Source organism: Cyprinodon tularosa, unplaced genomic scaffold (genome assembly GCF_016077235.1).
Source record: "Cyprinodon tularosa strain WSP-4 unplaced genomic scaffold, ASM1607723v1 ctg265, whole genome shotgun sequence".
NCBI lineage: Eukaryota > Metazoa > Chordata > Actinopteri > Cyprinodontiformes > Cyprinodontidae > Cyprinodon > Cyprinodon tularosa.
In genome coordinates this window covers 426,521-449,592 of record NW_024038969.1, presented here as the reverse complement: position 1 = coordinate 449,592, position 23,072 = coordinate 426,521, and the positions used below count along the sequence as shown (strand labels likewise).

The 23,072-nt window shown below is 35.9% G+C and overlaps 1 protein-coding gene across 5 annotated transcripts in view; it reads right to left on the bottom strand.

The window, feature by feature from the left end:
- LOC119786100 (roundabout homolog 1-like) overlaps positions 1-22,649 on the bottom strand; it is a 132,964-nt gene extending 110,315 nt beyond the window's left edge. For 4 of the 5 annotated variants that reach the window (XM_038289190.1, XM_038289192.1, XM_038289193.1 and 1 more), the window contains exons 1-3: positions 22,402-22,649; positions 12,035-12,178; positions 9,368-9,460 (exon numbers count right to left, since the gene is read on the bottom strand). In XM_038289190.1, coding sequence (XP_038145118.1) covers positions 9,368-9,460; positions 12,035-12,134 — 193 coding nt within the window. In that variant the 5' untranslated portion in view covers positions 12,135-12,178; positions 22,402-22,649. Of the gene's footprint in view, positions 1-2,690; positions 2,855-9,367; positions 9,461-12,034; positions 12,179-22,401 lie in introns of those variants that run through there. The other variant, XM_038289195.1, reaches the window with a different exon arrangement.
- Positions 22,650-23,072: the final 423 nt, after the last annotated feature.

Genomic DNA, 23,072 nt, shown 5'->3' with positions numbered 1-23,072 from the left:
TTAATACGTGAATGAGAAGCAAAATTATCCTCAGAGAACCTTGACTACTTAATGCTAATTTAATTAGATTATGAATTAGCTTTGATAGTACAATTAGTACAACAATCCTCTGTTTATTTAATAGGAAATGATTGAGAAGATGTGGTGCACAGACATCTATGATTCTAACACATCTATTGACATTTTCTAAGCTAATTATCTAAAAAGAATGAGAATTTTTCATATAACCTAAGGATTTTTTTTAGCTATCACCGCACCTCAAAACCAAACTATTCACATTTTACATGGCTTAAGTTTTTGTCTTCTTTTTAGATCTTTACAGCAATTCAAAAGTAGATGATTATTATATTTAAGTACTAACAGAACTGCATTTTCTCTTAAATTCTCATTTTGCAGCTTGTAGAGAATAGATGGGAGCTAACACAAAAGTTAAGACTGTGCATTGAGCAATGTACTTAAGAACCTTCTCATATTAGGCAGTTACTGTATATGTGTTTAAAAATTGAAGCAAGGCATAATTTAAAAGATTACTCTCAATAACCAACAGAGCCTCTAAATGTTCAACAATCTGCTTCATTTTTTTTCTTTAATTAATTATTCATTAAATCAGAGCTGCATAGTGGATAGCAGTGGGTAGCGTTGCTGCTTTGCAGCAAGAAGGTTACTGGTTCAATTGCCGGCCTGGGGTATTTCTGCATGGAGTTTGAATGTTCTCCCTGTGCATGCCTGGGTTCTCTCTGGGTACTTTGGCTTCCTCCCACAGTCCAAAAACATGATTGTTAGGTTAATTGGCTTCTCTAAATTCTCCTTAGGTGTGAGTGTGTGTCTCTGTGTTGCCCTGTGATGGACTGGAAACATGTCCAGGGTATACCCCGCCTCTCGTCCATTAACGACCCCAGCAGGGATAAGGGTGATGGAAAATGGATGGATGGATGGATGGATGGATGGATGGATGGATGGATGGATGGATGGATGGATGGATGGATGGATGGATGGATGGATGGATGGATGGATGGTTTATCATTCATAAATAAGATGTCAAAAGTTGCTCTTTGTTTTGTTTTTTTCGTTAGATTTGTTTAAATAAAAATACCAAAGAACAGCTGACTTACTGTAACACACCTAAAAACAAAGGATGCTTGCTCTGTTCCAAAAACTCTTCCAGAACATTAAGTTCAAAGATATCATGAACATCTTCATAAGATTTGTCATACAATAACATGTCTTTGGTCAGAGGCTTCTTCAGTTCACCGTAAGACAGACCACTACAAGATTTCCTTTCTGCGCATAAACATCTGCATCTACAACTGTTTGTATACAAATTTACATAATTTGAGCTAAAACTATATTATTCCTTCCATTGGAACAAATTAAGATTTTTTTAACTGAACTGAGCAGATTGAAAGATTGTGGGCACATGAAGACAGTAAAATGATGTTGACATCAGACACCCGGCATAAAAAAAACGTATCATACCTTTTCTGTTTGAACTGGTTATGATAAATGTTATTTTGAGATACTGAATATGAAATAATGACTGATGATTTAAAGAGTCACCATTCCTGAAAATCTAAGATCTAATAATATTTTTAATCAGTGCAGCCTTATATGGTAAGGAAGTTATTGGATGAAAAATACTGAGATGTGTAATAAAGCCAACTGAAAAAGGCAGAAAAGGGTAAAGAAATTGTATTTTTCAGACAAGCTTATTGGCTGTTGAATCACGCTGCTGCAACAGGGCGTTTAAAAACAGCCGGAAGTTGAACACATCACAGCTCAGGTGTTCTGTTGTACATGTCTGTTTCTTTCTGAGGACATGTCCAACTAGAAAACAGACTTTTTATAGAAATATAGCTAGTAGCATTTCAAACTACTGTAACTGTGCTAATTAATGACTTGTCTCCTCAAATAGTTTTATTGAAGCCTCTATAGTTAAAGTGAATGAATTGATTATTTAAACTGAGAGTAAATTAAAACATGTTCTTTAAACTACTTATTCTGATACAAATATAATTAGTTTAACAAATTAAAGAATCAGACTTCTAATGATCTCTCGTATAAGATGCGTAAGGTACCTCAAGAAAGTGAATTTTTTTACTAGTCTTTAGGGATTGATGCTTCTCTGTCCATTTAAAAAAAGTAAATGCATCATAATAGTAATATTCCATTATGTGAACCTAAAGATAATTTTCTCTTCCTTTCTGGTTGCATCTGTTGCCAGTATTACTGACATTACTGCCTTTGTGTCTGAGAGAGAAAAGAATAGTGCTACTGGGAGTGAATGAGAGGTGCAACTGATTTTTCAAATAAAATGCCATTGTATATAAAGGTACACATCTGTTTGGAAACAACTTTATTTTTCTGAATGGCTTTAAAAAGATAAAATATATATACATATATATATCCTGGCATGAAACTATTGCAGTCTATTTCTTCTTTTTTATATATACAGTAATAACTTTTTATGCAAAAATATAATAAAAACTGGCTTTCAAAGTATTTATGAGGTGACAGTAGAGGCATGACTAACTGATAGATGAGTCTCAGTATCTGGGGAGCGATCAGCATAGGTCAGGGTCACTGCTCCCAACTACAAGATCCGCTGCTCAGCCGCATAACATCTGGAAACTTTCTATTCCCAAAACATAATTAAAAAGTAGACTACATGATGTAGAACAACCAACTCATACCTGAACAAATCCACAGCAGAGTCAACAGAAAGTAAATCCCCGTGAAACAAGCAGGCATCTCTAGTAGCAGCTGGAAGCTGGTGCCTAATCCAGTCAGAGTGGGATCAAAGTCCGTTTCATTCAAAATCAGCCCGAACCAACTTCTTCAGCAAACCCCACGCAAAATCACAAAAGTGAAACAGTTCGGGGTTGCTCCACGAAGAGTGAATGAAACTTCAGGTGATCCGCAGACATCCTCGCCGGTGATCTTCTTAACACCACATGGGTTTGCTTTGCGCCCGTGCGCAGGCGGACTCCTCTCCAACGCGCAGATAACTTATCTCCGCGTTCATCCGCGTTCGGATGTCCGAGTAATGTCTCCACTTCAGGTCGGACCTGTGGACGGGTCGTTCTCTTGCACTTTTACAGTTTAAAGTCCCTCTGTTGGGGCTGGCGCTGGTTGGATGAGGCGCCGCGCGTCTTTGCGCTCAGAGCTGCTCTGGTTTCCCTTCCCACTCGGAGGCTTTTCTGTTGTGCTGAGGAGATTCCTGTGGGTCAGGCACCATTCAACCACATAAGGATAGAGTGACAGAAAAAGGGCTCCACTGGGCTTTGTTTAAAGCTCCAGTCTTATTAAACCAAGGTTGCTGCAGTTAGTTAAGATAAATATATCAAACTTTGGTTATAAGAGCGCAAATGTTGACTAGTACCCCGTTTTTTTCTGAGCAGCAGCAACCTTCTGCTGTGTTGAATTTAAATTAGAGGTCAATTAAATCATTTGTTTTCAGTGTCCATCATTATCAAAAAAAGAGCCTCGTGTGAAATGCAGATTTACCAACTAAAATGATTAAATATTTCAAAGTGCGCTTGCTGTTTTAATGTGACCTTGATGAATGATTTATTGCGTTCCTCTGCTATCAAAGGCTACGTGCGTTGGGTATTTATCAGCACCAAAAGAGTTCAGGTAAAAAACCAAAAATCCTTTTAATGAGGCATTAAAATCAGCACATAACCCCAACAGCATGATTTCATCTTTGAACCATCTAGAAATTATAAAGAAATTGAAAATAACTGTTCAAGTTAAAATGTAGCAGCGTGGAAATGTTCACATGAATTCTAATTATCTTTACTCAAATAAATTGATAAAGAAGACTCCAAACTTCAGCTTCTAACCCCTTCAGCATGGTGAACCTCAGACATTTCTTTGTTGTCTGGGGAGGTCGGCGCTCCCCCTACTGGCAGCGAGCTAGAAGTGTAGTTCCTTTTTTTGGTTTATCATTCCAAGAAATCATTCGCCGTTGGCATTTCAAAACCCTAACGTTCCGATTTTGAAATAAAAATGTTCGATAAATTTATTTATTTTGATTTTTTTTTTTATTATCTCTCTGTCCAAACAAATGTTAGATTTCGACTATTCTAGAATAATGCAAAAAAAAAAAAAAATACTCTCAAAACATCTAACATTTTTTCATTTTAATAAAAATAAAAATTGTGCTTGTCTTGTAGGCCTACTTCTTAAGTTACAAAATGTTTTTATATCATACAAAAATTCTTAAACGTGCTGGTAACCAAAAAATACATTTAATCATCCCCAATTGAGATTTCTACATTCTTTAGAATTACCTTTCACATGTTCAATAACTGCAGGTATCTATCACATACGATAGAGCAGAATTTTTATTGTTTTGTCTTTTCACAGATTTTGTGTTGCATTTTGGGTCTCGACATAACCTTTTATATCGTGGCTCTGTTTGTACACTAAGGGTCATTGTCTGACTTGATCTGCCTGAGTTTTGCAGTTGCTGCATCTTGTTTCCAATAACTCAGACCCATAACATTCAACCCAACTCCCTTCCCAATTATTGGCCAAGTGCTAAATGGCTAATGGCTAATTTTAACCCACCTAAATGTGGATAGAGTTGCCATGGACACCTCTTTGCTGCTACCCTAATTAAAATCCCCTTCCACACCCCCAACAAGCTTGATTCGTTTCCATTTTTAGTTGATGGATTGAAGACAGCTCAGTGAGCTCTTGGCATCATGTTAAACCTTACCCTGATATAAACGTCTGCACAAGTTTTGCCAAACTGTTTCTGCTGTGTTTCTTGACCTTTATGATGCTGTTTGTTCACTTGTGTTCTCTATTAAGATTCTGAGGCCACAGAATCGTATTAAGTTATACTGAGATTAGCCCTTTATAGGGGAAGTTACTGTTCTTGATCACCTTTATACCCCTTACAAATGTATCTTAAAATAAGATAATTAGATAATATGCTCTTGAAATAACACAATCCAATTATTGTTTTCTTATTTTAAATCTAAATGATCTTGCTCCATTGGCAAATTGTCTCTTTTATTTTACTCAATTCAAGAACAAATGCACTTATTTAAATAAGACAAAATGACTTATCTAAATTTAGGATTTTTTCCAGTGTACTGTAAATTCAGTTGGAAAAAAAAGTTAAGTCAAGAAAAAAAGGTAAAAGACTAATTGAAAAGTTAAAAAGTTAATTAGCATAGTTAACAATATTATTTAGATTTATAAACTAAAAAATGTTAGTGCCAGTATCAGGATTAATCCCTCTAAGGTTATGTTGGACCCCAAAAAAAAAGTGTTTCTTTCACCCTCTGGAGTGTTTTTCTAGGAATTTCTTATAGAAGCACTTTTGTTATTTTTCCTAATATATTCTTGCAATTTCTTGTTATTATACTGACATAAATTTTTGCCATCAAAATATCCATATTTTTTTAATGTTACAAAGGTAATAAGATCTTGTCCTGGATTCCAACAACACTATTGGCTGGAGATGTTGATTTTCTAAGTATTTCACAGAGTGCCCTATAAAGGGATAAATCAAATACAGCTGCACTCTTTTTAACGATAAATTGACTTCGGAAGGCATTTGTTGGACTGGATTTTATCTAAGAGTAGCAGAGTAAAACAAACTGAAGACAATTTGTACCACACCTGTTGTAGCCTATTATAGTTATTTATCCATTTGTGTTGCTCTATCATTCGCAATCCCAAAAACTACCTGAATTGGTGTTTATAGCATGCCTAAGTTCATATTTCTGCAAGGCACTGTGCATATCACAGAAGTGGATAGGATACCTCTTTAGGTGTATCTATTCAGCTTATGCTGAAATCTTTCCATTGTGCTCACTTTTCAACTCTGCTCAGAGCTAAGACATCACATTCACTAAACAGCTAGAGAAAAATGGGACATTACTTTCTCAGCATGAGCCTCTGTTTGCATTTAAAAACATGTTGTTTTTTTTGTTTTGTTTTTTTTCACTCCAAAGTTACTTCAACTCTCCTTTACCTTTTTTCTTTTATTTTTTATGTTTTCCCCCTTCAGCTAACACAAAATGCATATAAATATGTGAAATGCTGTGTCGTATTTCTCAGTTTTCCCACGTTTTGATTCTTTTTTTCGCATCTCTATGACTTTTTTCACGCCTATTCTCCCAACTCTGTTTGTTCGTGCTCATTTTCCGAGTAAATGTTATCCTCACTGTGACTCTGACTGCTCAGTGGGTTTCATGAGTGACATTGAGTCATTGTGCTGTGGAAGACAATAAAGTCTTGTTTTCTTTCTTCCTCCCCTCCATCCCCAAAACAACATAATTATTCTCATTTCAAGAGCATTTAGAAAAATAAGCTTCTTTCCATCACAACAGGATATAAACATGAACAAAGGGACATGATTCCACATGCAGAGCTCGTACTTTAGGCACTGCATTCACTCAACATAATAGCAGGTGGAGCATTCACAAGTAAGGTGAATTTGTGAATTTAAATACCTCACCCTCAAATTAAACTAAATTTAAAAAAAATCAGGATTTCCAGGAACAGATGGTTGAAAAAAGTATTGCCACAAAGGCATTCACGTCCTCATGGCAACACAGCAAACAAAATGGCAGAGATTGCTAAGAGTGTGTGCCAAACCCCGGGAGCTATAATATTTTTTATTTATTTCTTTATTTATTTCATTCCAGAGGACCTTTCCAGTTGATTTTGAGCCAGGAGAGAAATTTGTCCAAGAAGAATAAAACCAACTCTCCAAAAAAAAAAATGTTTATGGAAGAAAATAGATTTTTTGGAACCTCCTCACAGCAACAAATTTGGCCTCAGCTATCATCTATTAGTCACTGTTTACTGTTCTGCTCATGAGATATAAGGGTGGGTTTTACAAAGGACATTGCTGGAATCTTCCTTCTGTACCTGGCATCAGGATGCTGGATGAGACGATTGTTTGATCTGTCTACACATTTCTATTAGTGGCTTTATATGTATTCTATTCTGTTTTACATGCAGATTCTCATCAATATCTGCACGCAACACTTTTTTCCTTGGACTTGTCTCATTTGTGTCCTTTTTGGTTTGTAGATTCCTTCCCTTGCATAGGCTTAGGAGTTAACAGGAGATTTGGATCAAAATGCTTGAAAGCCTCCCCTTTAAGCATTGGACGAGAAACTGATTTGTATGCCTTCTGCTTTTTTTCTCACTTTCTTTATGAGTTGGCACACTGGTGCAAACCTTGATGGTCATATCAGTCACAAAGAGCTGGCATGTATACACAGTGCATAATACCTCTGTCATCTTGTTCCCATACTGTGCATTTCTGTGTGATAGAAGGAACCATTGCCGAAAATCTTTTTAGGAATATAAAAAAATAAAACATTTTATCCATTCTCCAGAACTCTGATGCTCCAAAGAAACAGAAATAATAAAATCACATTCTACCAGTCTTTCTGTGTACACCAAATTAAACAACTGAGTGCACCTGAGTGTAATGTATTTAACGAGTTGCTCTGTTATTGCCCTAGAGGTTTGTCAGAGAACATTATAGTGCAAAAAGCAGCATGGAGACAAAGGAACAGTACAACAAAGCCTTGTGGAGTAGTCCATCATCCAACAAGGAAAAGAGCGTGGCACTTCTCTCTGCAAAGGCACTCTTTAGAAAGGGCCGGTCATCCTCCAAAACAGGCCATTAAAGAGGAGCTATGAAGCCTGTTAACTCCGGAAAATGTGCAGAAACTGTTAATTATTGTAAGAGAATCTGCAAACAGGATAAATCTTAGTTTTGCATCCTGAAATCTTTAAAGTGGTAAGAAGAAAGATGTTGATGAAAAAAGTAGAAGTCTTGTTTGTATTAAATCACAAACCACTTAAAGAAGACAACAAACAAGTGGAAGAAGGTCTCTGGTAAGCAGAGACCAAAAGTTAACTTTATGACCTTTATTCATAACCCTGTGTGTGTCTGAAAGCTAACAATTAATCCCACCACGGGCAAACCATCCCCTGCAGGAAACATGTTGGAGACAGCATCCTATACTGTGGGAGTTCTGTTCTTCAGTAGGGAAATGATAACAAATAGTTTAAGAAAAGATGAACAAAGTGAACTGGAGTACTGAAAGATAGCCAGTTAGTGCAGTTTACTTTCCAATGGGAAGTTTACCTTAAACATACAGCTAGAGCTACAGCGGAATGGCTTAGGTTGAGGTATAGTGATGTGATTGAATGGCCTAGTCAAAGTACGGGGCTGATTCCAATCTGTGGCAGTTTGCTGAAGCTGGAACTGCTGTATCTTAAAAATGATGAATAAAAACCTCAGTGAGTCAGAACCTGATTGAGCCATACCCTCAAATATGTGAAAAAATATACTGCAGGTAAGGTGGTTGAAAAATATTCACGAAAAAACACTAAAGTATGTTTTCAAAATGTCAGCAATTAAAGAAGTGTGGTTGTATCAGTACTTAAAAAGCTTTTTGTTATAGGTGAAATTTTTAATACAGAATTCATTAGAAGCTGAATTTGTGGCTGTTGCAGTAGCAACCGAAGTGTCCAGGAAAGACATGAAAGATATTTATTATATTGTCCTCCATACAGAGGTCAGCACAGTAGGAAATTTACTAGAGCTAGACTGACAAGAACATATTTGTTCCACCTCAGTACATCTCATGTCAAAGCCTAACCAATAAATGTCAAAACAAGAGGAAAACCGATTGAATTGTGCAGCTTCAGACATTCCACACGTGGTTTCAAGAAGCTGAATTGGCATTTGTGTAGCATTAGAGTTTGTCTCAGCAAAAAACAACAAAGACTTCTCACTGGGTTCAATGCTATCCTTCAAAAGACAATGGTTTGTAGAGACAGCTTCATTGTTCAGTGCATATTTCATACTCCACTTAGACAAAAAAGAAATTCAGATGAAATATAAAAGCAAAAAAAAAGAGACCACTAGATGAGTTCCACAACCACTTTGTCCTTCGAAAGCAAATATCTAAGTCTGTGGATCCAATTAGAATTGTATGGATTACTGTACATAAGACCAGCAACAACAAAAAAAAATTTTATTCTCATTATGAATGTTCAACCAACCTTAGCAATACTACATTTATATAATTTTCTGCTTGCATCTTTCATCAGGATGAAGACCTCTGCCACAAAGCTCATTTATTCTAAGGCGGATGTCCTAAACTTTTGCACCAGTATCATGTCATTGCAAATCTTCCAGGATATATTTGTGGTCCTGATGTGTCTGCATGTGAAAATGTTAAGGATGGAGTCTAAACATGGGATCCAAAAAGTCTAATAAAACTCTGTCTGTTGACAAAACGTAAAAGGCTGTAGGTTTGATTTTCCACTCTTTTTTTTTCCAAAGAAAAAAAATCAGCAGCATGTTATCCCAAACCTTTGTATCCAGTTATGCTGTCTTTATCCAGTTCTGTTTCCAGTACAGGAGATGAAGTGATGACCTCATTACCTCCTTGATGTTTTTCTGGATCTGTTTATATTGTTACAGCATAAAGAGAGAAAAAGAAAATAGAGTTAAGAACATCAATATGGCAGCAGATTCACTGCATGCATTGCAACATTACCAACACCTCTTATCAAAAATAGCTTCAAACACATTAACTTACTTTCTTGAAAAATTTATTTTATATATTTTTTTTTTAACTTAAATATAAAAATAAAATTTTATAAAGGCAAAAAAAAAAAAAATCATTTTGCAGTGTTTTCTTTTTATTAGAATGCACACTTCAACTGATTCTGTGTAAAAGCACCTTTTTTTTGTTTTAATGTTAGCATTCAGTTTTCCTCTGTATCTGGTCTATCCATTATGGTCAGTTTAACATGAAATAAAGTTCATTTTTCTCCTAGCAGAATGTGGCACCCACACTAAATACATACATAAAACATAATGCAATCTCAAAGAATATTGATATTATAAAATGAGAATGTTTCTCTGAATTTTAAAACAGACAAAACAGAAACTTCCAAAAAGCACTGGAGGGTCTGTGGGACTGTCTGCACAGTGCTAGCAATTCAATTTTAATTCAATTCAATTCAGTTTATTTATATAGCGCCAATTCACACAACACATGTCATCTCAAAGCACTTTACAGTTCAACCAGATCATACAGTCAAATTGATTCAAAGTTTTCTATCTAAGGAAAACCAGTTGATTGCATCGACTCATTGACTCGAATGCAATCCCTCACACTAAGCATGCTTGTAGCAACAGTGGAGAGGAAAAACTCCCTTTTAAGGGAGCAGTGGTTTACATGTGACAACAACCTCCTATGACAGGGGTCTGCAACCTGCGGCTCCAGAGCCACGTATGGCTCTTTGGACCCTCTCCAGCGGCTCTTAATAGTAGCTCAAATATATATAAAGAGCTAAATAATAGCTTTAGCGTTTTTTATAAGATGGAAAAGAATGAGATTAAAAGAACCAGAAATATGTTTTAAGAGACATTTTTCTATGAATTAGCTTGAAAATTATATGTTTTAACATTAAAAATACATGAATTGTTGATTGTTTGAGATGGCAACAACTAATTTCCCATACAAGATTAAAAAAAAAAGGTTTTCTAGAAAAAGTCATGGTATATTTTGCGGCTCTAAACAACTTTTACTTGGTCGGACTCTAGGCAAAAAGGCTCTTTGGATAGGAAAGGTTGCAGACCCCTGTCCTATGAGCTCAATATTACCAAACTAAGCATTGACAATACAGAACGAGAGGCCTGTACAGAAAATATTCATACCTTGTTTTAATTTTTCAAAAACATTTGTGGATATATGTGTTACATAATGAAAATAACATAAAAAACAAAGTTGATCCTTGGGTTAAAATACTAAAAGAGAAATATAAACATATGTCTCATGTGTTTGCCAGAACATAAAGAAAACCAAATATATTCCAGCATTAGAATTAGTAAGCATGCATCCATATTAAAAAAATAATAACAATTAGATTTTTGGATTGCCCTGTCCAGAGTGCAGAACTCAATATAAAAGGTCTGGAGCACCAGCTGAAAAGGTCTGTAAATATTTTACTTCCTCACAATCTGATAGATTTAAGCAACTTTGTGTGGAACATTTTGCCAAGAGAACATGTATGTTGGTGGCAGACTTATATTAGATCCCGAAATTAAGCCTGACCATTTTTGGCTAAATTGTGCAGGATATATCTCACACTCTATGTAAAAACTAAACAATTAACCTTACTCTAGAAATGCTATAACTATATATAAGTTATACTTCTATAATTCATAAACCAGCTGAACAAACTATGTGAAACATATTCTTCGTACTGCCCAAATACATGTTAAGGTGAGGTTAGATCAAAGTCTCTTTTTCTTGTTAGAAGGAGAAAGTGAGAATAAATCAATGTTGTCTATTCAGAAGTAGAAAAAATAGATCAAAGAAACTGTTTTAGAGGTCTAGTTTTATACAGTACCACTAGAGGGCGCCATTGGCTCACACCATTTGACTTAATCGTTAGAAATAGCATTACCCATTTATCTATAGTTGTGTACTGCTTATACTGTACACTTTTCCTGATTTCTGATCAGAAACTTAAGGCCTAACCCCACATTTTAGGGCATTAACATTGCTTTTCTGAATCTTGTGATTTAGTAATTTAAAGACATATTAAACAACCATAAAACTGTAGAAGCAAGATAGATAATATTTAGATAAGACCAGTATAATACAACTATATTATCATTTACCAACTTCTACAGTGAGCAGTAATCATTTCCAAAACCTGTTGAAATATATGCACAGTGCATTTATTTTTGAAAGATAATTCAAAACAAGAACAATAAAAGAAAGCTTCTTGCACATTGTGCAGAATCTTGATGAATATGAATTTAATGTCCTTCCTTAACGTAAAGGAACATAGATGTAGGAAAAAACACTTTTTTTTTCAAATTTTGTGACTTTTTTGAAGCCACAGGAGGACAGTTTAGCTAAAACTAAAAGCTGATGAAGTTTTGTGGTCCAGATAAGCATGGGAAATCCAATAATATTAGTATTCTTTTCACTCTGCTTTCTCTCATTCATTTACTCACCCAGGAGATTATCACCTAATGAGATGTCCTTCCCTCGGCTCTGCTCCAGCTGGATGACAAAGAGCAGGCTGATGAGAAAGAATAGCTGAGCAGCCACCATAGTCTCAAAAGAGCCAGTTTGCCTTCAGGAAAGCCCTCATAAATCTGCAGGAAAGAGACAGGGGTAATTTGTGTTTCAGTTTTGCTCGATACTTCATGTGTCATTCCGCAGTAGTCCATTAAAGCATAACTATTATCACTACTAATCATTTCAAGGATTGTTATCATAGTTTAACAGTTTCACGGGGATTTTTCCTCAGCTTATCTCCAAATGGTGAGTTCTAGGGAATTATAGATGAGACTGAAAAAGGAATAGAGTACAGAGAGCGTTCCTGTACCAGACTGGCAAATATGTAGACTTGTTTTTTGTGTGAAATTCCACTGTAGATGAGAGAAATCAGACAGATGGACCTTTCTCTGAAACAAACTCAACAGCCATTCACTGGTTTCAATGTGATCCATCAGTTACAATGAGCTGCTCTCCTTTTCAAGCAGCTCAGCTTCTACATTTTAAATCTAAATGCACTATCAGTACTGATCTTCAAGCATCCCAACAAAATCCCATGTGGCCACCAACAACCTAGCTCGATCCGTGCAGCATGCAAACATGCTCACAATTACCTGCTGCAACCTCTATTCAATCCCCACACCCCTCTAAACAAAGCAGAGACACACAATTTACACACAAACACATGAAACACCCCGTCACTCTCAAGTGGTTATAGTGATGAGACACGTTAACTGTGCCAGGCAGGGAAAAATAGGGAAGTCAGTTTCTAGTGATCAGCCATCTGTGGCACAAACAGCTCTGCAGCTTGCCCAAGCTGTCTGAAGGATATCCAGAATCACGAGACATCTTGGCTCCCCGCGGCTGCCGGCTCTGTGCAACACTTTAATTGTTCAAGGAATACATGGCAGCAGCCAGCTTGATTAGAGCATGGGTCTAAAGCAAATGTACTCCTTACACACAAGTTTCTTTGTATGAGTTGGGAGAGGTATAACTGTGTAGAGCAGTCAGAATTTTTCCCTTTTTACCAATCAGAAGCAGTGGCTCTTCATTCATTATGAGGATGATGACAAGACTGTGAAAATAGCAAATATGTAAAAAGTGATCGTAATACAATATCTATAAGACAACATACTTTTATATCTGGAAGTGAAATGTGCACAAAGAGAGGAAACAATTTGAGCGACATTTTAACAATTTGAAAACTTTGCTACCTGGTCAAAAATACAAAAAAAAAAAAAAACAGCTCCTACAACGTGCAGAACATATTAAACGTAGCAATAGTTTAAAAAAACAACAACAAAGCATTGAAATGTTTGTGGAGAAATACAGAGAAGGCTTAGTTTCTGGTTGGAGTAGATATAGTAAGTGCAAAGTCTTTCATAGCCTCTAACTGTTTTTTTTTCCTTTTTCCAAGATTGCCCTATAATTATTTCCATCTATTTCTAATCAACTCTGAACAGTTGCCCCCTTTTTTTTTTAAAGAAAGCATTCCCAGTTTGTCTGTACCAGTCAAGATTTGTGCAAAATAAATACATTTGCTGCACTAGTTTTCCCTTTAAGATACTTAGCAATTATATACTAAAATTTATAATAAAATGACTGAGCAATTGTATGCAGACTGCAACTTACTGTCAACAAGTTTTTACAGCTGAATTCTGTTTTTATATAGAAAATAAAACTTACTTAAGTGTACAATTAAGTCTAGAGTGGGCAATTGTTATGAAGTCCTGGATGTGGAGAAAAATACGCTCATCTCAAAAGTCTGTGCCTGTATTAAATACTTTTATTGAAGAGTAAGAAATAAGTAGTTTTAGGTTATCTGTAGTGTTAAAGGAATTGGGTGAAAAAAGATTCTTCTTTATCATTTAAATTGTCTGTGTGGCAACATTTTCAATACTTAGATTAACAAATAAACAAATCGTAAGCCCTGTGTGAATGTCGTGTTTGATCAGCCGTTGCCCACTCACAGTTGTTTGTCTCAGCTTCATACAAAATGATAAAGTCTGTTTCACCATTCCCAATGAGTTCAAATTACAATTACTCTTCCAAATTTATAAATCTACAATTATTAACACTGAGCAGATTGCTTGAATAAAATTTAAGACGGCAAAGATTTTGATATTCTTACTGCAAGCACAAGGTTATTTTTTTATGCTTTTTGTCTTAAAGACCAGCCTATTTTGAGGCAAGCATACACCAATTAAAAAAGTTAAAGTTAAATCTTGAGTGGAATATTCCTCATTTTCCATGCAGTGTTTAAACAGCTTGTGAGTTGTTAATGTTTTTTTTAGAAATACAAAAAAGGCATTTCCTGTCCATTTCCACAAATCTAAAGTCACATTTCATCTCATAAGCTATATATGTTTTTATGCCTTTATAACATTCTTTTTTTTACCAATACAACTGATCCCCAGTACCTCATCTTGTTTAGGACCCAGTCCAAATCTCCCATACATAAGCATTGTGATTTTTGCAACCCCACACAAGTATTTTAATTTCAGAACCTATTTACCCAGTAATATTCCAGGATATACATTTCTCTATTCTATATTTTCCACTTTTTCCATGTGATCCTGTGTTGATGAATCCTATATGTCCACATGGACTTGGTATTTTTGTATGAAATATTCTAATCTACCCTGAAGTGAGAATATTGTTCTGCAAATCTAGTAAATATGCTGATTTTTCAAAAGATATGAGCTGGAAATCATTCAGTTCTAATATGATATGCAGCTTGAATCTCTTTCATTCCACTGAGATGTGCTTTCATAAAAACACTATACACATTAATGTAGGAGGATTGCATTTGCAGAGTAATGAATATTAAATGTAGGTGGTTTTGATACCACAACATTGTTTACATCCACCCAGCATGAGTCTGAGAGAAGAAAGACAATAGAATGTCAAAAAACTATTACAGCGGATATCTGTGGAGATTTTCAGTCATCTAGGTCATGGTCAAGCTTGAAAAGTTCAGTTTAAGCAACTGGTTATGTTTTCTTGAAGATATTTTGCCTCTCATCCAAGATGTTTCTTCAGTTCTAACTAGTGTTGGGGAGCACTGACATTAATATACTGAAGTTCTAACAAAGAATTATGGGGAACAAAAGGTGGCTCTGATCCCTCCTATTGGATTGGCCATAGAGGTCACCTAGGGGTGTTAATGGTCATTAAGGAGTTTAACTCCCTCCTCAGAGTGGTTTTGGTCACATGTTTCATTGAAGTGTGAGTCAGGTGAGGGTATTGGCAGGTGAATCTTCCCTTTATTGTCCCTAGAAGTGCTTTGTAAGTAGGTGAAAGGTTATGTCTAAGACCACCTCCTCTGTTGAGAGATGGTTTTTCCAAATTAGTTAAGATGGCTTCCTTAACACCTCGTTCAACCATCTTTCTTCCTTGGCAGAAATATGGATGTTGCTGTCCTCAAATGAGTGTCTTTTAGCCTTCAGGTGTAGGTGAGCAGCTGAGTCCTGTCCTGAGAAGTTGGCCCCCCTGTGTTGAGCCATGTGCCTATGTAGCGGTTTGCATTGTCTCTCCAATGTACCTGTCTGTGTACCCTTCTCTACACTGAATGGCGTAAACCACGTTGTGCACCTTGTTTCTGGGTGTCTTATCTTTGAGGTGAACCAGTTTTTCGTCTCGGGGTGTTGCCCGCTTTGAAGAGGAGGTCTTAGACATAACCCGTCACCTATTTACAAAGCTCTTTAAGGAAAAATACCCAAAATATTCACCTCTCACCTGCCCTGTTGACTCCAATCTGTCAAGGGAGTTAACCACTCATCAGTACTCCCTAATGACCATTAACAACCCTGAGATGACCTCCATGTCCAATCCGTTAGGTGGGATCAGAGCCACCTTTTGTTCCCCATAATTCTTTGTTAGACCTACAGTGTATTAATCTCAATTCTCTCCAACACTAGTTAGAACTGAGTAAGCTTCTTTGATGTGAGACAAAACATCTTCTATAAAACTTCACATTGCCTAAACTGAACTTTCCAAGCTATTACATTGAAGAAAATAATCAAAATGAAATTATATTTAAACATAGCATGAATGGAAGAAAATAAACTGCTCTCTGGGTTATTCATAAGATGCTAATAATGGCAGCATAAAAAATATTTATGGAAATTATTGCACTCCAGGAAATCTACTGTTAACTCTTGAATGAAAAGACCAGAAATGCTGCAGTTGCAGTGCAAAGACACTGTAGGCCTTGTGTATTTTAATATAATTTGCAAAGCTTTATTAGTGCAAAAGGGAATGGGGAATCTAATTTGCATAATAAAGATAATTTGCACCTTATTTATGACAAAAATAACACATGCATTAACTATTGAAAATTATGAAATATGACCATAGTGAAAAACGTGGGAGTGAAATATTCTTTAAACCCATCTGTCCAAGATCTGAACAAACAGGAAGAGCCTGTGGTTAAAAAGAAAAAGGGTAGGCTGGTGTGCTCCCACCTCTTCTGTCTGCAAGGGAATAATCACTGCTTATCTTCTAACACACTGTCAATAAGATACCGCAGACAGCAGACCGATCATATACTGTAGAGAGCACTGGACCGTGAACAGGATCAGCTTTCCCCAACCTCCCCCCCGCTCGACAGAGAACCATTTTTCCACCCTTCTTGATTTAATCCTACATACTTATGGAGACAGATGTTTGCAATATGTTCAAAGTGGAAGGGAAATACAACACAGTAAACCTGTTAAGCTATGTAACGCTGTCACTAGAGCTGCTGTTGCACTCTTGCCACACATGTTGGTTTATCTAAAAATGAGTTTTAAGTGGATCTGACCACCTTAAAGTTCAATACTCGGGTGGCAATAAAACTTTTAGCTGAATTAGTTTGAAAATTAATTCAGCAATCTCCTGTGGATTCCACTTAAAAAATATCAACACATATAGAGGGTTGATCATGATATTCAGTTAGTTAAACAATATTAACATTTGCTCACTTCATGTGTTTTGTAGCAGTTGTACATATGTAAATCATTTGTAAAGATCTCACACTTTGTATAAATTACAGTCACCCATCCACAAAAAAAGCAATATATAGGTATCATGTAGATACAGCCATTTACTTTAGTACACCTTTATACTGCAAGGCCAATGTGCAATAGTATAGTGGGGTAATTGTTGTATTCTAGATGACATATATACAATAGAAGATACGAAAATATAATGAAGCTCACTAATCAGCAAGGGTTGTTTTGTGGAAAATGTAAGAATGTTTTTACAAAGGTGCCCTCATCAGAAATGAATGAGGTGCAACATCCAGGTAAGTAATTGTAAATAACTGTAAATAAACAGACGTGTATCATTGGAGAAATTAATAGGTCAAAAATGTTTAAATAAAAAAAAAGTATGTATATATATATATACATACTTTTATATATATATACTTTATATGTATACTTTTTCTTTTATAAGAATATATGTTCTGATTAGGTTCATTTGTCAGATTTATGTAGCTTTTAATAACAACCTTCAAGCAGGTTTTAAACATACTTTTCATTAAGCCCATGATTTAGTTGTTTTTTTCTTTACACATTAAAATACATTATAAAATGGTAACACTACATAACCTGGGATTTTTTGTTTGTTCTTTTCAAAGAAACAAAAAAAGCTGTTTTTATCATTTTTTTTAACCATTGCATTCTGACAAATTTTGGTTTAATCATCCATTCAGTTTTTACCAAGAACATAGAACATAGTTCCTAAATATAATTGTTGAAAGAAGCTCTCCCTAATTTGAACTTCCAAGTGGAATGGTTGGAGCTTCCTTTGTAAATCTAAACCTAAAATGCACAGCAGCTGATAAAAGTCTAAAAAAAAATGGCTGCTTTAATAAACATAACTGCACCTCAGAGGGTTGTGTCTTTTTCTTGACACTCAGAATTTTAAATATTTTATTAACAAATGTGGGTGTCCAGGTGGACCCACCTCATGTTCACATTCTTGAGTTGTTGACCAGGTTTTAAGTCCTTAAATGAGGGTTTTTCCAGGTGGATCTATTGGATCAATGTCCCTCAACACTTTCAGAGCCTTGCCTGGTTTTGGGAGTGAAGAGCGACATGGAAACTTTCCGCTTTCTAGAGTGCTGTTTAGTGTTTTCCAGGCTGCAATTCTATTTGCAGAGCCTCGTTGAAGTTTCTCCAGAGTTCATTACCATTACTTTAAGTCTCCTCTAAGGGTTTTGCTGCCTTTCTTAAGGGTTTTCTTAAGGTTTATTTACATTCAGTTCAAGTAAGCTCCTTGGTAGGTTCCTTGTTGAGCTCCTTCGCATTTTGCTTGTTGAGGTAATTTATAGGTTCATGGTGGAGTTTGTTCATTAAACCCTGTCCTTAGAGCACCATCAAAAACTTTTTACATCTCATAGTCACCCTCCAAGTAGAGATTTCTGTGTAATTCCCATACCACATGGCCAGATCTTAGATAAGCTTCCCAATGGGTAAAGCCTACACACCTCCACTGTGGGTCCTAACTCGAGTCGAGCACCCGAAAAGATTACTTGTAGGTTCTCAATGCACCTGACTTTGGCCAGAGTTCAAGCCACCTGAACTTTACCCTTGGTCAGAATTGTCTGAATTTCACCAAGGGTCCCCCATGCCTTCTTGTCAAGTCCGGCACGTCATGCTGCTGACCAACAGGCTTACCCATCACCGCTGCCAGCCATTGACATCGTTTCATGTCCTCTTTCACCACTGCCTGCCTCCAGAGCTCAGTCTTCCCCACCATCATCAACCTCTTGTTCTCATGACTAGCTGCCCTATGACGTACATCTATTATTATCATGCCAGCTCTCATGGGTCCCTGACCTAGGAAAACTGGTGGACATCCAAGGTTTACTGTATGCATCTTTGTTGAAAATCTGAACTTCATCTTCGCTGCTGCCAGCCTCCAAACTGGACCTTATAGTACCTTCAGCCCCAGAACTTAGGATAAAGCCTAGAACTTGCCCACCAAAACCTTTTTTTGATTGGGTGGGCTTTGAGGTAGCCTTTTTTCTGCCCCTATTGAGGCTGCAATGAGGCTGCCCCTATTGAGGCTGTAATGATTCTGTTTGAAGCCCCCATTTTAAAGCACACTTTTCCCATCCTGATGAGGGCTTATGGTATCCACTCCTGGGAGAAGGATTTTGTGGTGACCTCTGGGTAATAGGTTAGTTTACCCAGTCCTTTGTTTATTCTGTACATTTAGAAATATTCTATAATTTTATTGTCTTCTCAGTGTATTTGTCTCTCTAACTAAGCCAATTAGTAATTAGTAGATTCTTAAACTTTTTATTCATATTTAGCCCATAGCTTACACATATTTTGTGTTGTTTCAAGGGGTCCCGTCATGTGCTATGAAAATATGAATTTCTGCATTTTTAGATCAATGGCATACAAAGGGTTTCCAGTTAAGGTAAACCTTGTTGAATATTATATTTAATTTTATACTGTGTATATGCTCTATTTGTTTGTAAACTTAAATTGTGCAAATTTAAAAATTAAATATTGTTTGGATTTATTTTATTCTTTACAAATGCTTGATGTGTAAAATTAATTTTCCTGTATTTGATGTGATTGCTTCCATGGGCCAGATTTGTCGGTTCATGGAAGACTAATGCAGGTTGTATTGTTTGGGTGTGCACGTGATGTTGCACTGTGCACCCTCTCATTTATCGGGCCACTTTGCTGAATCTCCTCCTCCATTGACACATTGGCAAGAGAACAAAGTGAGCTCAAATATTTAATAACGTTCTTACCTTCAAAAACATTGTGCTTATAAAAAAAATTGCCTGTGTGCAGGGGCAAGTGCCTCTTCTCTTCTTTCATGCATGTGCACAACACTGGTGTCTTTCAACTTGTCACCAGAGGGGGCAAACATCTGCAAAAACTTATGAACTTAAGTGTGTATATACCTGTGTATTGTGTATTTACCTTACCAAGAGCTAATGATAGAAGGTATGACATTGCACAATAAGGAAGGGGGGATATAAAATAAGGATATATGTAATTTTTATGCTGTTTAACATCTAGTCTCAATCAACCAATTATCTACCATTGTTCCTATGTAGTTAAAAGAAATCTAATAATAGTAAAAAGTTGTCTTGTTAGCCAATCAAAAAAAAAAATGCTTTAACTTATGTCCCAGAGTGCAAACCCTAGTAATGTTTACAATTTTTTCAGTTGTTTAAAAGTAAATAAATTATATTGAGGCAACTTTTAAAAGGATTTATTTATAACCTAGGACTCCACTGATTTTTTTTTTTTTTTTTAAGATTTTCCATGTTAAATACAGGTTAAATAAATCAATTGTTTTCGAAATCAACACATTTTATTAATTTTACTCAAAAGATTTTTTCTTCATATGGTATAAATTTAAAGTAAAAATAGTGTGAGGGAGTGAAATTCAATCAAATAGTGTTCTAAAGATGTAAAAAAAATTTTGAAGTTACTATTACTGTTTATTCATGAAATTAGTTTTGAAGAATTTACCTAATATATGACTTCACATTCAAACTTCCAGTTGACATAGGAAGTTTTGGACTTGGAACTTGACTGAGAACTTGCACCTTTTGACTTTGAACATCACTGGATTACTACTACCATGCTTATATCTTTAAAATAGTTAACTGAAAGCCAGAGATGGGAAGTAACGAAGTACAAATACTTCGTTACTGTACTCAAGTAGATTTTTCGGATATTTTTACTTTACTTTACTACTTATTTTTATGGCGACTTTTTACTTCTACTCCTTACATTTTTACACAAATATCTGTACTTTCTACTCCTTACATTTTAAAAAATTGGCTCGTTACTTTAGTTTTGAATCATTTCAATGGAGTTATTGTTATTATTTTTCACGTCATCAATACCAAATTCAATCTAATTGGATGGGAATCTACGTTGCATTTGCCGCACCACTACAAGATGAATCGACAGATTCGGCGGTATTCATTCGCGGCAAATCATTGCAGCTTGGTGGCGGTGGCGTTAGCATAGTAGCATGGACGACGAGATGATTGAAAATGAACACAACGGAGATCTAGTCCTATTGACAGACATCCATTTAAAATGTAGGCAACTGCATGAAAAAAGTGGTTTCTACTTTTACTTTTATACTTTAAGTAAATTTACAAGCCTGTACTTTGTTACTTTTACTTGAGTAAAGAAGTTTAATCAGTACTTCCACTTTTACCAGAGTATTTTTTAACACAAGTATCTGTACTTTTACTCAAGTACGGAAAGTGAGTACTTTTGCCATCTCTGCTAGAAGCATAATTTCCTTCCACCATGAGACACTTTAACAAGGACTAACCCAAATCCTAATTTTGAATGAGAAAAAAGAACATCTTTCCTTTTTCTCCTATGTTAGTGTGCGAATTTTCTATGGTAGGGGTAATTTCTATTCATGATGATGTCAAAGCCAATTCTACCTGAGTTTCTACATCCCTGTGCACATCTGCCATTATTCATGAGTGAGTCTGCAGAACAAACAGCACCGGGGTGCAATGTGAAAGCAGGGGGCACAACCAGGAAGCATGATTCACTGACAAATTCTGGAATCTAAATCAAGAGCGCAGTGGGAAGTATGTGAAAGAGCGAACCCATACTATCAAGACAGACAGCCATGGATATTTGATGTCCCCAAAACAGACAACACACCTGCATATATTACTGTCACAAAGCCAAAGTCATACATCACATACTTTTAAATTACACCTAGAGAAGCTGAGGAGATCTGAGGAGTTCTTATCAAAGCATGGCAGTTATCGCTGACATATAGCTGTGTCTTTTGAGGGGACAGATGAGGAGAGAAACACAAGCTTTAATCAGTGAATCTATAGCGCATCAACGGAGCTATAAATGTGACACATTTTTTTCTAAATTTTTTTTAAAGTAGTGTCCTAGAAATGTTTTGTTTAAAGCTTGATTTATAGCTAATGTGACAGTTCTAAATGAGTCTGATATCTGTTCAACATTTCATTATAATTCTTTGTCACAACAAAGGTTTGAAGGTAAGGTATATTTTTTCAGTATTGCTTATCTATTTAATTAATAAGGGAGGTAAATGTAATCAAACCAAATGTATTAAAAGAAAGACAACAACTTCCACACTCACCAATTTGTGCTGTGCATCAACCAACACTCAGCTCTAAAGCACGTGCACAATGTCTCCATCCTCCTCTATCACACTCAAATTGCAGTAAGAGGCTTTAAATCCTCTCTCTCACCTTTTATTTTACTACAACTATAGATTCTCAGTCAAACTAAAACTCACATTTTAAGTTAATCACAGGAATGATCACAACTTCGTAACTTACCCTTCCTGATTGTATATCTTCTGTTACTGTTCCATTTTCTTGGGAAAAAAGCTGAAAATTTGCCTTTTTCTCTCTGTTGCTGAAGCATCCAAGTAGTCTACAATAAAAGAGAAAAGGAACAAATGTGTAGGTTGTAGACCTGGAGTAGAAGGAACAGTGGGGGAGGTGAAGGGGTGAGGGTGGTTGGAGGGGAGGTCAGAAGAAAGAAAGAGCCTATATGCCAGAGGATGAGCCTGAATAATCCATCTGTGATCCAGGAGGCGCTATCAGATGGGCAGCATACAAATCACCAACCTTCCTCTGCAGCAAGTGAGGTCCAGTATCCTCAGGGTCCTAAGGCAGACAGCACAAGGCAGAAAGATTTATTATGCCCAAAGATTCATCAAATACTATAATACATTTAATTTTTTTTTAAACTACATTGTTTAAATTTTCTAGTAATAGATCAAAGCAAACATTGTATTTAATTCTGTCTAAATCACATTTGATATTAGATGATTTATGGTTCACTTGGTACAGCATGCAATGTAACAAGTAAACTATAAATATAAACACTGTCAAATTTATTTGCTATATAATCTAAGCTTATCTGCATGTATCTGTTAAATATAGTTAAAGGCTTTCCCTTGTTGAAGATTAATGTTAAGAAATGTTTTGACAAAATCACCAGA